Raw genomic sequence first — 17,607 nt, forward strand, 5'->3', positions numbered from 1 at the left:
CTTCCTTTTAGAAAAGAGCACAAGTTGGCTTCTTCTTTCTAGAGTATCTTTCAGTAAAATTGTTTAAATACTGCTATAAATGATCCATTTCTTTTTACAAGGATATATCAAAAAGTCTTTGTGCCTATTTTCTCTCGTTTATTATTAAATAGATGCAAAGACTTCAATATATCCTCACATTTCCCATCCTCCCTCCAAGGTGGGCAAGTCGGTATACACAGCTCCACCATACTGGAACCTGGAAAAATTATGTTTTTTGGACTGTAATTCTGACATGCTGCCTGGTGAATTCAGAAAGTTATAATCCAAAAAGGTAATGTCTCCAAGATCTGTACCATCCTTGCTTTTATTACCACAAGAACCCTGTGAATTAATTAGCCTGGTTACAACAGAAACTATGTTGAACAATCCTAAGTGGACCAAGCTCACTCTGTGAACTCCTTGCTGAATTTGAATTCAGATCTCCCATACAGTATGTCTGGTTCAGCATTATAGCTATTTGGGGACATTGCTTGTTGATTCAGATAATCAAATATCCAAGACCAAGTTAGGATAAATACTACTTGAGGTCTGTTGCCTCACATCCCAATAACTTTAGAAATTCAGATTTCCATATGAATCTAGGCACATGCAAAGACAGAACCACTGTTTGCTGAAATTTTCTGATATTTAAAAAAAAATAAAGGTGGATAGGCTCAAGAATGCCTCAGGGGAAAGAGCTTGGATTTCGGATAGGGGGGAAACTTGCAGCCTGTGAGCCATGTGTGGGCTCCATCCATTTTTTAACTGACCCCCACCTCCACTGCAGTTAAAACTTTTCTTTTTGGGTGATTATAAGGTCTATGTGTTTTTTGAAACTGGACTTCCAGTGACTTGCAGTTTTGCAGTGTGACATCCACCCACTCTCCCACTCACCTCAGTGGGCCAGGGAGATGAAAATTGGCCCCAGCCCCTCCAAAGATGCCTGCCCATGTGTTAGACTGTTGCAGTGGGAGAACTCTTTTTAAATTACATCCCTATCTTACATTTCCTCTAGCATGGATAGTCATACCTCATACATTTTATCCTCACCACTAATCTGCAGTGTAGGTCATATTAATAGGTAGCATCACCCAGTGAGCTTCATGGTGAAGTACACATTTGAACCAGGATCTTTCTAATCTGAATTCTATCACCTTAGCCACTTTATCACACTTCTCTGCTCAGGAACAGATAGTAAATAAGAACAAGGAAGGTAGTAACTAGAATTCCTGAAAACTCTGGGAGGGAGGTGGGTAGGAACAGTTAAATTGTGCTCAGAACAGGTGAGTCGGGCCATCAGCAGTGCTAAGCTCAGGTCAGGAAGAGGCAGGTGAGGTGGGTGGATGGGTGTTTTTCACAGCTGTGCCTTCCTCTATGTCACCACATGTCCATCTTCAGAGCCTCCTCCTCACACCACCTCTGTCTGTTTCTCCCACCCCTACCCCCTTTTCATCTCCATCCATTGCTCCTACCCCTATCCCTCCCTTATCCCACTGTCCACCAAACCCGGGCCCCATAGGCGCCCGCCGCCTGCCGCAGCCAGCATCAGACTCCTCTGCCACCTCCTGGTACCTGCATGACTACAATGCCAACGCAGCCCCCTGGAAGCATGAGTAGAATGCCTGGAATGCAGGGAATTGGTGAGTAGCCTCCTCCTAACATCACTGCCTCCACCCACCCACATCATTATTCACCTTTGCAGTCTAGTCCTATTTCTTGCTTGACTTGCCTGCAAAACTCACCACCAATGTTTTCAGCAACTTCTTCTGGCATCCAAAATTTCATTTCTGGGTAGGACTCCTATAATGTTGGGTGTTAATATGTTGGAATCAACTTGCCATTAATAACTGCAGTTTCGTTTCTAAAGCAGCTATAAAGCACATACGTTTAATCGATTTAAAAGAATCTGAATGCTACAATCATTTAGCTTTGGTACAAAATATATTCTGTTCCTCTTCCTCCATCATAACGTCAGTACCCATAAGAGAGTTTTGTAGAATGCCAAGACAGTAGAATAGATTGATTCAACTTGAGCTGTGGGTGAAGTGTTCTGCTCTTCATCTCTCTTGCCATCCCCCCCCATCTTTTTATGCACATCCACACAGATATTCACATGATCATTCAAAAATGAGATCACCTTTTTGGAATCCGAAATGATCCTATCTGTTTTACTCATGATTTGTCCATATGTACTGAACAAACCTACAGATATTGCTATAAGAGTTGCTTTGTGTGAAGTACAATTCCTTACTGGTACACTCCAGATTTCTTTTGGTCATTAACAAAGTTCACATTGTTAGATGTTTTAATACTGTAAGCTGCCTTCCATCCTTTAGAAGAAAGGTGGGATATTAATATTTTAAATAAATTAAATAATAAATATTAAAATCTGTGCCTTTAATAATTCAAAACAAGTATATGCAAGACCATATTAAGATATGCCAAGACTCTAGACTGTATCAGCAGGAAAGAGGTACTATAGCATTACTGAAGCATGTATACAATTCTAATATAACATTTTGCTTTTGCATTTTATGGCCCATTATATTTCTATATATTATTGTGTAACTGGCACATAAATCTGGTATTATATATGTCCAACACACACTTCTCTGCAGGGCTGATTCACATTGACTTCTATGTTATGTAGTCAACAGAAACTAAGGCAAATCAGACCATTCCAATCCTGGAGCATTTCCTGTAATTTGTCACTGTAGTTGTACCCTTAGTCATATTGGGAGTAGCCTATTTGAAACTAATTGGACTTAAATTAGTCATCACAGCTAATCTGTCCCATTGTTTTTAGCAAGTATGTCTAGGCCTGAATGTAACCTACCTAGGAAATACTGCTTCTAGTGTTATGGATAGACCATTTAGAAGAAAACGCAACTTAAAGAAGTGCCTTGCTAGAGCAGACTGAAAGTCTGTTCCTGAGGATGGTAATTGTAGCAGTCCAAGGTCTTCTTACACTGCAACTCTCATCAGTCCCTGCCAGCATGTCTAAAGATTATGAGGGTTTAGGATTATAGGATTTGAAATCCAACACTCTCTTTTTCTAGTACGGTATGACTGTTCAGATGCCTCCCGCTATTGCTTCCTAGCAATCAGTTAGTGGTGCATTCCCTTGGAACATGGAGATTCTGTTTAGTTGGTTATGTCCAATTACCACTGATAGTCTTTTTTCTTCCATAAATGAGTGCCTAATTCTACTTCAGATCCATTTCAAGTAGTGGTCAGCAACCACGTCTTGTGGGAGTAAGTGCCATAAATTATGTAGACACTGAGAATTTCCATCTGTCCTAAATTACTGCCAAATAAATTAACTGAATGATTCTCAAGCACTAGAAAGATGAAAGTAGATGAAAATTCTTTCTTTAACCGCTTTCCTCACATCATACCTTATTTTCTAAAGCTCAGTCAGTTCATATTTCCAGGGAAGGAGGACTGGGTCTATGGGATAACTTTGGAGTCAGTCTTTCAAAACCAAAACGTACATGTTTGCATGAAAAGAATCCTGCCTTTTCCCACAGTCTGTGCATTTCATAAATGACTTGCATGCGTCCGCAAGAATGTACATACAACTAACACACTTCCCATTTCTTTGCACTGTCAAATATTCTGGGGGATTGGGCAGTGCTAGCAGGTTTGGTTTAGAAGAGAAAAACAATGACATATACTTTTATCATATACCTATAGATACAGAAATGCATTTACAAATAAACAAGCAGATAATTAGTGGAAGCAAACAGAGATTGTTATAGGGCAGAAAGTAACTTGAGCAATATTCGGAGATGTATTCCATATTTCAGATAACTCGAGCACACTCATACTCATACTGATGCCTCTTTTTGTTAAGAATAATATTGTCTCCTCATTCCAGTCAAAGAGAAACAGAAAGAACCCAGACTTCTCAAAAGGGAGGTTTGCACTGATGGAATACTAAACCAGCCATATTGGACTACAAACTTGTTATGTGTTACCAATACCTTGCCAAGCTTCGACTTTCTTCTACCTTTTCCTCTTCCTTTTAAATAATTGTTGGAGTTTGCAATACATGCAAATAGCAATACCAAAGATGGGACAACCCAAGACCCATGGAATCTAAATGCTGATAAAAGATCATTTAGGACTTTAGCACTCAGAAGCGGAATTGATGTTGGGTTTTTTGGAAGAGGCTTTTGTGGACTGCAGCCTACTTCATCAGGTGCACTTCACTGATGGGCCTTGAAAGTATATGCCAAACAAAATATGTTTTTTTAAAAACTGTATTCTAAATGTTTATGATGCAGGAAACTACAGAGGAAAAGGGAGGGGTGAGGTAAAGAAAGGTGGAATGTGAATAAAGGCAGGTACTTATTCTTAATCAAGCAGCACAATCTTGTGCACCAATTCCAGAGGCGAATAGGACTTTCCTCTAAGGTGTGCGCAGTGCTGCAGTCCTAACTGAAGTTCGGGCTGTGGACGAAAATATTAAGCCTCCCAAAACAGTTGCTTGGTTCCTCTAGATCCTGTCTGGTTTGTGGAAAGATACTCTTCATCTCTACAACTCTATCTCACTTCCTTTCATACTTATAGGGACACATGTATCCTTACAACTCCTCTTCCCTAGTGTCCTATGTGCTTGTGGCATTATTTCATTATTATCTGTTTTCATTTTCAGGGCAAATATTGCACCTGTCCACGGAAGGGAACACGATGGGGGGACCCCCCAAACCTCTGGGTTTGAGGGCTGGGAGGTATGAGGGTGGAGCACCCATAGCATTCAGAGGAAAGAAGACCATTGTGGAACAATAAAAGGAATACAGGGGGGTTATGGGCCAAGCAGCAGGCTACTACCCCTGAGATTCTGGGGCGAAGAACTGCCCTTTGCTCTGTCCATGAGCTACAAAGAATAAGCAATATTGATGAGAAGATGAGACTGGAAAACCTGCATCATTGGGAAAGTCAGTAAGGATGGTGTGGAGGCAACTTTCTCCTAAGATCAGGTGTACCCAAGGAAATTGGGCGGGGGGAGTATGGGAAGAGGGAATGGAATGGTTGGAATGGAGCAAAGAGACATGTGAGCTAAGCACAAAGGATAAGAATATTTGAAATACACGTGGGTCTCTCTTGCTCCTGGTACGAAGCTGGGCTCCCCTCGTGTTCTCCCCAGAGACAGGCTACACCAATATTTGATTACAATTAATGTCCCATTTCATACGTCTTGTAGGGTCCACCCTGTATTCTCGTAACGCCCCGACCGCGTGAGCCAGGTACGTACTCATTCCACACACCTCAGCCTGCTTGTTATGCTCCCCTGGGGGAACCTTTTTTTGTCCTTTTTCACAGGCAGCCAGGTGTAGATGTCTGGATGAGGCTAACAGCTCAGTGGCCACACTCCAGTCTCTGATGCAGAGCGTGGGCACAGGGAGGAAGGAATCAGGCAGAATTCCTGATAGTATACTTGTGAATAATGCCACCAAGTTATCAGCCTATTTGATTTTCTATTTAACCATTTATGGCCTCAAGGAAACAAAAGCAGCAATGTGTACAAAGGTTCTAGGTATGATTGCTTGGATGCAAGCCTTAACTCAACAGGTGAGCAACAAATCAGAAGTCCAACTTAGAGGTTTCCAAGGACCTGCTGTGTAGTCCCTTATTCCCAGCACCCCAGTCCTTATTTAAACTGCTTTCTAATTGGCTGATGTTGCAAAAGAAAAAATCACCAGAGAAAAGTCTGTGGATGCATTCTTCTCCCCGTTTTCCTTTATATTCAAATAAGTTCCAGTCTCCAGGTGCAGATTGCTCTGTATATGGAATTGAGATCTGCTCACCTCAGCTGTTCACATGTGCAAAGTCTCTTGTAAATGCAAGAGAGATAACAGTGCACTTTGTCTGCAAAAGCAAATGTTGTCTACGAGTGTGTGCAAAAGGTGAAACTGGGTGCTTGATGACATGTTTGAATCTTGCTGCATGCCAGGCAGGCACCGCTGTCCCTTTGAACAGGCAAAACCTAGATGAGCACATGAATGTGACAAATGCAACAAAACAATCTGCACATGTGCATTTGTGCCTGGTCGCAAGGGAACCTGTTTCTGCAAAATCCAAATGGGTCAATGCAGAACTTGTTGCTTGGTTGCATATGGTTAAAAAGGCTTGTGCATATATAGAGAGCAGGTAAGCTCCATGCTTCTGAAGGGTCACTTTATCCAAATAATTTCCAAGCAGGAAATTTCATCTGGTTTGAAGTGATTCTTAGAATGTGCAGATTTCTCCCGTGCAAATGCTCTGCTTCTGCCATTAAGAAGTATGCTGGCCAGCATTAGGAATGTGCACTTTCGCACATGCTCTTTTCATTTCCCCTTATTGTGTGCAAAAGGGAACAAGCGTGCACCAATTCCTTGCCAATGTAATCACCTTTCTCGTGCACACAACAGCTGTGGCCCTTCCTCTATGCTGCTTGTGAAAACTGTCCTGCTTAGCCTTTCCAGCGCAGTGTGACTAGGTCTCCATGTCTTTCTTTGTCCCCAGCTCTGATTACCGCCTGAGACTGGCTGGGCATGTGAACTCCAGCGCCCCTCGGAGGCAGGTCAGCCCTGCTCAATGCTTTCAGTCCATTCTGAGTGTGTTGTTGCTCTTGCTCCTGATGTGGGGTGGGTGCTGCCTGGCAGATGGGAAAGGAGACCTCAGGGCATTGCACTCTGCCTCACAAGTTCATTTTCTTCACTCTGTTCAGAGCTGAATTGGCAAGACCTGCCTGAGTTGTACAATTGGGCTAAGCTGAAAGTAGCTCTGGAGTGGCTGTCTTCAACTTGGAAATAATCTTTAATTGCCTTTGTCTGACAGACAAATATCAGGAGGCTTCTTTGAGCTGAGAAAATGGGCCTTGTAGTGCAATACCCTGGTGAGAAAATTATGCATCTGTGTTTACATACTGTGAATGTTCAGTTACATGCTAGTCTGTTAAATAAGAGCATGGTACGTACACAGCATATGTGATGACTTGTTCTCTGTATCTGTAATATACAACATTACATGCCAAGTAATATGCCACGTGAAGTGGCAAAGAGCATGATTGCATATGTGGCAGCAGGCATATGCATGTTATGCAACATACATCAAGGCACCTTATTTCAGCACACAGAAGATGCTACAAAAATATACATCACATGTATTGATGTAACAGACATAACACACTACATACAACGAACTGCAAATCTGGTACTGTACATTCAGTTTTATGCTACATATACATCATGTACTGTATAGACATGCACCAAGCATTCAACATGTTATTTCAGCACATCACGTGATGACATCTATGACTGCCATGTTAACATACTGCCACTCACAAACTGATAGACTCCGCACATATACTCTGGTTTGTGTTTGGCCTATATAATGACATATTTGCCACGTGCATGATATACAACACAGAGAGAGATTGCTTTTGCACAATCTAGTCATTATATTTATATTACTGCACACAGTTTCATGTAAGTATTTCTTGTCCCTGTGCACAATTAGCAAGTTTATCTAATATCACTTTCATCCAACACATAGTTTACGTTACCACTGTGCACAGTCTTTTTTTTTACATATAACTCTGTGCCTACATGTGTAATTATATGTTATTCAGCTGCAAGGTGTCCTTTATGAAAGTTTTCTCTGATACCCATCAATGACATGTAAGTATTTAATTTTTTTTACTTGAAAAAGTTGCTGTCCACTTTTCGTGTTCAAGTGTTTCTGTGTGCACTGTAATACACAGCCCCCTTTACCCTAAATCTGTAGTGATCAGACTTTGATAACATCTTGCTCTCAGATGCCATGTGTGTTGCTAGCAGGGTGCTTTTCAACATATCCATTGTCTCTACCTGGGATACACTAAACACCAAAAGTTAGCAGGTTGTAATAAGCTTAAGGCCCTTCCATCTCTCAACAGATCTGCCATAAGAGAAGTACAAGCATGATGTGTTATGTTTTTGCTGACGTTGCATGCCTAGCTTTGTGGGGCACATATTTGTAAGTATGTAAAGGGTTAAATAGAAGTATATTCCTGTTCTGGGAAGAGAGTAAAGAGACTGGGAAGGTGTCAGGATTTGACAAAGCCATAGAGGCTAGTGAAACTGATATTTTGGGGGCACGGAATCTGTACCAGGTATTAGTCCAAACAGAAAAGATCCATCCAAAGTGTGAACATTGTTTGATGGATAAGGCTCAATACCTTGGATAGCTCCTATAAACTTCAAATTAAAGCCTAGAGCAGATAAAGCAAACACCCTGCAATGTTGGAATCACTGGCCTTTCTGCAAGATCTTGGCATCAATGGGAATTTCCTCTCAAAGCAAAAATCAAAGAAAAATGTTCTTCAAGATAGCAGCTGTGGAAGAATTGATTAAATCCTGTCCCATTTGAGCCGATTAAAGTCAGAATTTAGTTTGTCCTCAGCTCAATGCCACCTAACACCTTACTTTTTCTTGTCTTAAACTGGCAGTTTCTCCCCTTGTCTAGTGAAGAAAGGGTTATAGATTGTAGCAGAAGTACAGAAGGATGAGGACAAGTCCATGGCTTGCTCCCCATCCCTGGTCAGCTCTTACATGGAGCATCTTGTATACAGTACTTTGGAGGGGGAAACACTGTATACATGCCAATCAAAATCATATTGCTTTTGTTTAGCTTTGATGGATTCTGGAGTTTTTATAATTTCAGTTTCTTACATATATGTATAGGAATTACCCCCTCCAAATGAAATTGGTATGTGAAGTAGAATCCCCCTTACTGTCTTTTAGTTTTTTAGTACTCCTTCCCTTACGCTTCTTTAGCACAGCTCAGAGCTTAAAACATTTCTTAACCATAACTAACTCATTACAATACTTGTTACAAGGTATTCCTATTCGTTGCCTGTTACCAAAACTGCTGGATTAGATGCAGCAGAAGTGTTAGACCATCAGTCTATTTTTGTTTTGTATTGTTTACACCAAATGTGGGGTGGGGAACATGTGGCCCTCCAGATATTGTTGGATCGCCATCCCATCAGTAACAGTCACTTCCTTTAAAAAGGACAGGGGATGCTTATAGCCATGAGACTTAAAAAATATTACCAATAAATATCTCAGTGCAGTGAATATAAAGCTAAGTGATACATGCCTGAATCAGTGCATGACAGAGGCATGAGAAATGCAGGAGAAAGTACAGTAGCTGTCTCTTCTAACACACTACTGTGACAGAGTGGAAGAGTTCTGCTTATCAATCACAATTCCCAAAATCCTTCACTAGCCATGCAGGTTGGAGGATTCTGGGAGTTGTGGCCCAAAACTTGTAAGCCGGCTGAAGACCAAGATTCTGCTTTGAAATCTTTGGTGCCATACAGACTCTTTGTTGACTTGTTTCTTCTTTCATCCTTCACAACTTTCTTTTTTTCTGCTTCCTTCTTCACAGCACTCCCAGCAGGCTATGAGAAGTCCCACAGCCTGAACAGCATTGCTGGACTGCGCCCTTCTCCAGCACCAACTCCCTTCGGCTCTCCAGGTTCTGTTCGACGCCCTCGCTCACCCATCCCTTCCATCCTATAAAGACACATCAGGGATGCTCGGGGTTAGCTTGTATGTTTATTTCTTTTTTTAAAAAAAAACCATAGAAGAAAAAGAAAAAAAATAAGGTAATGCCAAAAAAGCAAAGGTAAAAAGAAAACAAAAGCAACCAAATGCATTGGGGAAAAATGAAACACAGGAGGCATCTAATCGTTGGTGTTGCACTAAAGTTTGCACTTTCTGGAGTGTCCATGAGAATTCTGAAGCCTTCTGTCCCTGTGGCTATGACTCAGGAGTATGGTTTAGGTTTTTGGGGGTGGGTAAGTGGGGAGGTTTGGCTTACCCGTAAAATCCAAATACCCCTAAAAGCAGGAAGGAGAGGTCAATGAGAGAGATGGATGCTGCAGGAAAGCCCCGCAGCCCTCATTATCTGGGCACCTGCATTTCTCCTCTTCAGCTTCACTGGACTGCAAAGTATTTCTCTGACCCTGGCTTTGCGCTTTATCTCTCTCCATTTTATGCTCCTTCCTTTATCATCTTACTCAGGACTGTAATGAGCCATAGAGCTTAGTGATCCTTCTTTTCTTCCCTCCTTTAGTTACATGTCCCTCTCTGTCTATGCACTATAATCTGGGTTTGATTTATCTGTCTTTCTAATCTGTCACTGGTCTGTTTGCCTACTGCCATTTCTCCCTAAAATATCTTTCCATCTATCAAAACCATCCTCTGCTGTAGACATCCATCCAATCTCTCTTATGTGTATCTCCCTTTACTCTCCCTACTTATTTAATGAGTGATTCTGGTTCTTTGTTCATAATGGACACTCCACAGTCTCTCTGGGGAAGGCCACCCCACCCACCTGACTTAGGCCTTCTGTCTTTCCTTGGAATTGTTCTTCTTGTGCATGGATCTTCCATCAATCACAAGCAATAAGGCGAAGCGCTCCTATCTGCCTGGATGCATGATAATGACTTTCCTAGAATGTAGATATTCCAAGAACCATCAAATTGCTACAGATGAAAGAGCTGTGGAGAGCCATAGAGACCAGGATAGAGTTGTGGGGAGCAAGAATTCCAGCATTTGAATGGGCCTGAAGAAGAAAACTTTGAGGCCCAGCCTTCTTCCTTCACCAATCTCTTTCCCTTTCTTTCTGTTTATTTCCCACACACACATACCTTGTTTTGTTCTTTTTCATACACACAAAAAAGACAATGGAGCACCCTTTTTGAGCAGGGTGTTTTCACTGTGATTTCCCCTCCCCTCTATTTCCATCCAAAGTTGAGATGGGATGATATTTTAATTGGTTGCAAAAAACCTAAAACAACAACAAAGCATAAAAGGGTGGGAAGAAACAGAAGAGATTGAACAACGTCATCAATAAATGAAATACGGGAAAAATATTAAACCTATTTTTTCAGCACAAAAAAGGAATACATACATACATAATAACAAGATTAGAACATTTGACAGCGACCACGTGGGGGGAGATATCTCCCCCAAGCTTCTCCTGGAACTACAGAGTACAGAACATGCTTCTGAGCAGCAGAGTATGGGACATATTATTTTTCAAAGCAATGCTGCTGAAACAGATCAAACGAAAACGCAAGGAATAGTGCTGCTGAGCTAAACTATTTAGAGTTTGCATTTTCAAAGCCAGCATGTATTTGCATGTGATACTGTAAGCGACAATATTTAATGTTATATGCAAAAACAAGTCAAAAAAGACAAAAAAAAACAACTAAAAAAAGAGAGGTATATTTTCCTTATGGACTTGAAGTCCCTTGGAAACAAGAAAAATCACCCAGTTTAGCCAGTGCCCCCTTCCTTTGAACTGTTCCCATCCCGAAAGGGGGTAAGAAGCACCGCATGTTGTAGGAGCTTGGGATATTCTAAAGGGCTTTTTCTTTCCTTGGGTGTAGGGTCATATGTTGTTAAAAGATGTTGGCAAGGAGAGTTCTCTGTCCTAGATCAGAATCCAACAGTCTCTTATTTGTAATAAATGTAACAATTGAAATAATGCAAGGGAGGAGTATGGTGTGCATATTACTAACTCATATAGTAACCTGCAGAGGAACAGATACTTCAGGTCTCTTGTTCCCTTATGTGGACATTCAGACAGTATGTTTGAAGCAGTACAAAAGGTCGCAATTTTGATGGCCAAGTTGGAAATGGAAGTGAAAGATACTGTACAGCAATTCTATAGACAGAAGCATCCCCTTTAGCTGATGTATTTTGGCAAAGGAATTCTCCTCCATCAGAGGGATGTAATATACAGTAGATGTGGAACATTTCCTTTGTATATGTTCTCCTAACTGGAATTTTCCAATCTTCAGTGCCTCAGCTTCCATTAAAAGACAGTTTTCTTAGCAATTACAGGAGAATAACAAATAAAGTGCCACCACATCTAGTTTGAAAGTCTAGTACCAATAAAGCTAATTTTTGTAAAAAGAGTAATCTGATTTTGCAAATTTGCACAGCTCCAGTATTTCAGTGAATGTACTTTTGGGGAATGCAAAACATATACGTATTGTAAGAAGCTCAGGAAGTGCAGTGGAAATTGCTGGAAGGATATAGGCTCCTAATCATTTTGAAGAAGAAAAAACTTCAAAATTCTAACACTTATGGAAGCAGTTCTGGAGCTTTGCTGACCTAATGCTGGCTGTTACTGACAGACTTACTTTTGGAAATATAATTATTTTGTGTGCTTAAAAGGAAAGTTATGTAGAATTGTGGCTGGGGCACCACTGTTCATTATAGGCAGTCTAAAAATATAGCTATCAAGGAAAAAAAATCCCATGAGCAGCTGAAGTAATAGCAAATATTGCAAAAGTGGTTTCTGCTGTGCTACAACCTCTGGAAGTGCCAGCCTGGATAGTCTGATATGAAATTCTGGAAGCTGTTGTCTAAAAGTAACAGGTTCTGAGCAATAGTTATCCCACAGTGAAAGCAGAGTTTAAAAAGTTCTTTTTTTGGATTATAGGTCCCCAAATTGCTGAGCCAGTGTAGGCATTGAATTCTGGGAGTTGTGATTCTGAAAAATAACTTTTTTTAATTCTGAGTCAAGTGACAAATTGGTTCTATTGTTGTCAGACTGTCGGGCTTTTATTTCCACAACTAAAGTGTTCATAACCTTGATGACTGACAGATGATAACCAGGATGGCACAAAAACTAGCTGTCATGTCCTATCTGTGAACATGGGCAGATGCACCACATCTTCATCAGCATCTGATTGGCTTCTTTATCTCACAGAGCTGTTAATGTCAATTAAATTTTGACCTTTAAAATTTTGTTACTATTAAACTCACCAGCACCAGTAACTGCATGTTATTGCAGTGGCCATATGCTCAGCTCTCAGAGAGCTACTACATAATTTTGGGTAATTCCTTAGAAGCACTTCCAATCATGTTTGATAAAACATTATTTATTTATTTAAAATGTTTCTGCCCCACTTTTTTGTCACTCCAACAAGACCCACAAGTCAGTCAAAATAAACATTTTGAAACATAATACTGCACTTATCAAGTCAAGAGAAAAGAAAAGAGAAAACCATTTATAACATTGCAGAACTTTTAACCTATGCTGGCTCAATTGGAGGAAACTTGTTTAGTTCAGAATGTGGATGTTTAACCCTAATCAAAATGGTTAGGACATTTTAGTAACCAAGAATCACAGAATTCACACAGAATTAGACTGCAAGGTAGGCATTTTACAATCATTTAATAACAATAATATAAAGAATTATAAAGAATAGCCCCCCCCCCCCCAGTTTCAGCCACCCAACATACACTGTTCTTTTGTTTTTGTTTTTAAAGAGCCAGAAACCCAGCTGGGACAAACATTATCCAAACAAAAGCTGCATTTATTGCATTTGCTACTTGGGTACTTTTTTGTCCCAGCCATTATAGCATATCATTAACATATGCCCCATGCCATCTTTGGCAAACCATGATGCCAAAAATCTCAACGGGTATATTCTTTTTATCAGTAGGTTGGCTCCATTCAAGAGGGTCATTTAAATTCTCACTGGTTTCAGAAAATACAGGAGAACCATTAACACTAACACTTACCCTTTGCCTTAATCCATTGGAATTTTAATGGGGTCAGAATTATTCAGTGCAGTTAAAAAAATCTACTTGGATGCGGGTTAAACCATAGGGCTAAATCCAATACTAATCCCAGCTAGAATAGACTCACTGAAATGAATAGGATATGTTAGTCAAACAAGTAACTTAGGGTGCAACTACATTGCAATATACTCTCCCAATTACTCCAGATTTAACATGGTGCAAATCAATTCATAATTTCTCGATGTTATGGGGGAAACTCACACTTTTCTTCAAATAATTCCTTCTTTCTGAATACCCTTTGGTAGGTTGTTTGTTTTAAATCACTCTATATTACACTGTTTTTGGTCTGTTTTTGGTTGTGTCAATGACCATATTGTTATATTCTGTGTATGGGTTTTTCTCTGTGCTGACATCTTGGTGATATGTTTGAAGTGATGTAGAATGCTGTCCCATTGGAAAACCATTCTACTATCTGAACTGTTTCCCTTTTTTAAAAAGCACATTCAACTTTAGTGCTGTATCACATAGGCACTGAGTCCTCTCTGCATCACTCTCTGCAGCACTGCAGCGCTATGCCACTTAGAATAAAGAAGTGGGGGAAATTAACTCTGAACAGGATGATTATGGATAAGGACAGACTGCAGGTGGGGTCAGGATAAACCCATGGGTGGATGAAAGTGCCAATCCTGGGTCTATTTAAGACCATTTAAAGAATAGTGTAGTCCCCTGCATTGAATCAACCTGGTTCAATTGAGGCTCCATCATGAGTACAGGAACAGTGACACAAAGAGCACATGGCATAAATTGTTACAATAACATCCTGACACGACTCTCAGATTATTTGGGCAATGTAGTTGCACCCTTAATTTCCATTGATTTCAGTGGTTTCCTGTTCTTCTTGGGACTAACACTGCATTTGGTCCATAGTTTTGATCAAACTATTCATAGCAATTTATTACCAATTTATAATTGGTATATGGAACTATACCAATTAAGGCATAAGAGACAGAAAGCATGTAATCTTGTTCTATGCTTTCTGTACATAAGGCATCAACTTAGGACCTAGTATTTAACATTATTATAACAATTGAAACCTGAAGCATCTTATTTCCCATAGTTCAAGCTTGTTTCTGAAAGCATCTGGACCTGCTACTGTCAGCTGTATATCAGCATCCATAATGGCCATGTTAATTTTCTGTACCATTATACTGTAGTAGCAAGCTTTATAAGGGTCATTCAGCATGTTGAAAGTGAGAAGAGAAAGAGATTGGAGCATTCTTGGGGAGGAGAGTGGTATAGACAAAGGTTGAATTAGAATTATCTGTATGAATTAGTTTTTGGCTGCACACATAGCCCCTTCCATGCCCCCATGCTGGGGGTCTTTAACAAAATCATTTCTGAACTGGAAAACTGCAGTGATTAGGATCTTGAACCAACTTGTTTCAAAGGTGATAGCCAGTTTCCTGATAAGGATGAAATAAGAAACAGTGGTTAATGGAAGGCACCCTGGTCTTATCACATTGTGGCAAGAAGGAAGGAAGAAAATGTTTTTAAAAGATCTGTGTACATTAATGTTTTGTGAGTATGTTGCTTTGTCAAGCTGAGATAAGATTAAGTAATGTCCAAAGAGCTGCTAGGTCAAGCTATTTTTTATTGTCTAACTGGCAACATATTCTCACAAAGTATACTTACTGACAGGATTATCTCATGCTAAAAGATACTGAGTATATGAAGTGTATACAATGCGAAACTTTTTATGTCCAAAAGAGACTCTCTGGTAGAAGTAACCATCAGACATATCACACTGATATTTTGATGAATGAATTAATTCAGTACAATTACATTAACTCTAGCCTAGTACAAATGTAGCAAACTGTAGTTTATGACTCCAAGAATAACTTTACATTAAATTCAGGTTTGTATGCTCTCATTGTCTTCACATAGGGAAAGCTAAAGCTTTCTGTTTCAAATTGACTGCAATTCCCCATTGCATATAAACATGGGGGACTAGTTTGTTCTGATTATGGTTAATTAAAAGAAACCAAATCAAACAGAGTTTTTATCCTCTGGTTTGTTAATTATCTAGTTAGAAAACATGTACTTCTCACATCTTGTGTGTGCAGAACAAGCATGCAAGTGGGCATATTCATGTAACGATAAACTACATTTTGTCAATGATAATTGGAAAGGGTGGCAGAGTTAAAATGTCAATTAAAAATATAATAAATCAAGAAGATAGAATTAAAATAAGATAATGGATCAAAAAATCAATAAGTCAGATGGTCAAATGTTACTGTTTTTGCTGCCCACTTGAAGTCCAATAAAGAGGATAATAACAATAATCCTAGAATTGCCTAGCTGGATGGGACCCTAATCTTGCTATTTATTAAAATTCATAACATTATTTATTGTGAATCTGGTTATCATTTTCCTAATATTTAGAATTCTGTTGTGCTTATTATCTTCAATATGCACTGCCCTAGGAGAGTTTGCTTCTTTAGCAAATTATGACTAGTCTGTCTTATCTTTTTACGTTAGTCTTTAAGTATACTGTATTTGGTCCATTGGATGGATGTTCTGCTGAAAATCAGGCCACTACATTCCAAGTAAAATTATTTCAGTTCAGAGCTACAAGATTGTTGTAGAGCTTAAACAAACCAAGTTTTCTAATATTACTAATAGTTCTGTCTTATCTTCAGCAGCATGTGGTCGGCTTCTCAGCATACTTGTCACAGAAACTGGTCTAGTGACAGAATGTTGCCCTTCAATTTTGCAGTAGCTTTGCTGCAGCACTACAGCATAAAGCAGTAGTGTTATCTAAGAGCTAGCTTTTATCAAAACTGTTAACTCTCTTTCTTGGCTATGTATGTACCATTTCAGACTGGATGTAGGAACTCCTAAAATGGAATATTCCTTTAGACACAAAACTCCCTCACGATAAAAGTGTATGTATGTGTCAAGGAGAAAGGGTCTAGTCAAGCTTTCTTCTTGACACGCAGATAGTTTGGTTTTTAAAAGAGGTGATCATTCAGTTGTGTTCCTCCTGCTATCTGGAATGGTGCAACTACATTGAAAAACAGCTGGCAAATTTTTTGCATGTCTTGAGACAGGAATTCTAGGGATCAATGATCCGAATGATCTCTAAAATCTCACAATCCAGCATTCCAGGATAATTATTGGATTGCTTGAAGAAAGGAATAAGAAGCCCATGCTTATGTGCCTCAAAAAGGCCTCCTAGCAGTTTCTCTCTGTATACTTTTTTCTTTTGTAGAGAGAGTAACATAGACCTATGTTGCTGCTACTTGTTATGCATTAAGAGGCTAGATGTGGCACAAAAGTGCAGAGTTTTTGAGCCTTATGCTTTAATTCTTCTTTAAATCTTGACGGGAGGTGCATGCTTAGGCACTGCGTGTCCAAACCAACTTTGACCTGTGCCCATTTTATACGGCACCTTTTACATTTTGTCTGTGGCTTGGAAAACTTACTCTTTTTGGGGTAAATTACAGTTCTCAGAATACCCCCAGCCAGCATAGCCATTGGGCATGTTAACTGAGGGGATTATGAGAGATGCAGGGAAGGGGAAAAAAAAAAAACACCACCAAAACTTGTAACCTTTGTTCTGAGTTCCTTATGCTGATGAAAGTATCTAGGTTAGCCTATGCGGCTCTCACCTTTCCTCCAAAAGAACTCCTCTTCTCATCTTTTCTTTTTCATGAGAGTTTTCTGTGCTCCTGTAAGAAAGGCATCTTTAGCAGCCTACACCAGCTCAAAACACATTCACATACTATGCAAATATTTTCCCCATTTCATTGGAGGTAGGAGGTTCTATCCAACCTCAGCTCCACCACTCTCCTCCCCAGATGACAGAAGCTCTTTATGCAATGATTCCTATGCAAAAATAAAATAAAAAGAAACAATAGCTGGCTAGATTTGAGAGGGTGATTGAGAGCCTCTCTCCCATAATTGGGGGATGGGTTGATTAATGCAAGCTCCTGTATTTAAATAA

General features: G+C 39.8%; 1 protein-coding gene across 11 annotated transcripts in view; it reads left to right on the plus strand.

Annotated features, from left to right (window-relative positions):
- The window catches only part of LOC110078490 (voltage-gated potassium channel KCNC1), a 52,507-nt gene extending 41,133 nt beyond the window's left edge, over positions 1-11,374 (plus strand). For 2 of the 11 annotated variants that reach the window (XM_078376995.1, XM_020792728.3), the window contains 2 exons: positions 153-313; positions 1,541-1,649. In XM_078376995.1, coding sequence (XP_078233121.1) covers positions 153-304 — 152 coding nt within the window. In that variant the 3' untranslated portion in view covers positions 305-313; positions 1,541-1,649. Of the gene's footprint in view, positions 1-152; positions 314-1,540; positions 1,662-5,230; positions 5,274-6,531; positions 6,590-7,945; positions 8,116-9,441 lie in introns of those variants that run through there. The other 9 variants (XR_013537124.1, XR_013537126.1, XR_013537125.1 and 6 more) reach the window with 9 other exon arrangements.
- The last annotated feature ends 6,233 nt before the right edge of the window (positions 11,375-17,607 follow it).

The sequence above is a fragment of the Pogona vitticeps genome, chromosome 6 (genome assembly GCF_051106095.1).
Source record: "Pogona vitticeps strain Pit_001003342236 chromosome 6, PviZW2.1, whole genome shotgun sequence".
Taxonomy (NCBI): Eukaryota; Metazoa; Chordata; class Lepidosauria; order Squamata; family Agamidae; genus Pogona; species Pogona vitticeps.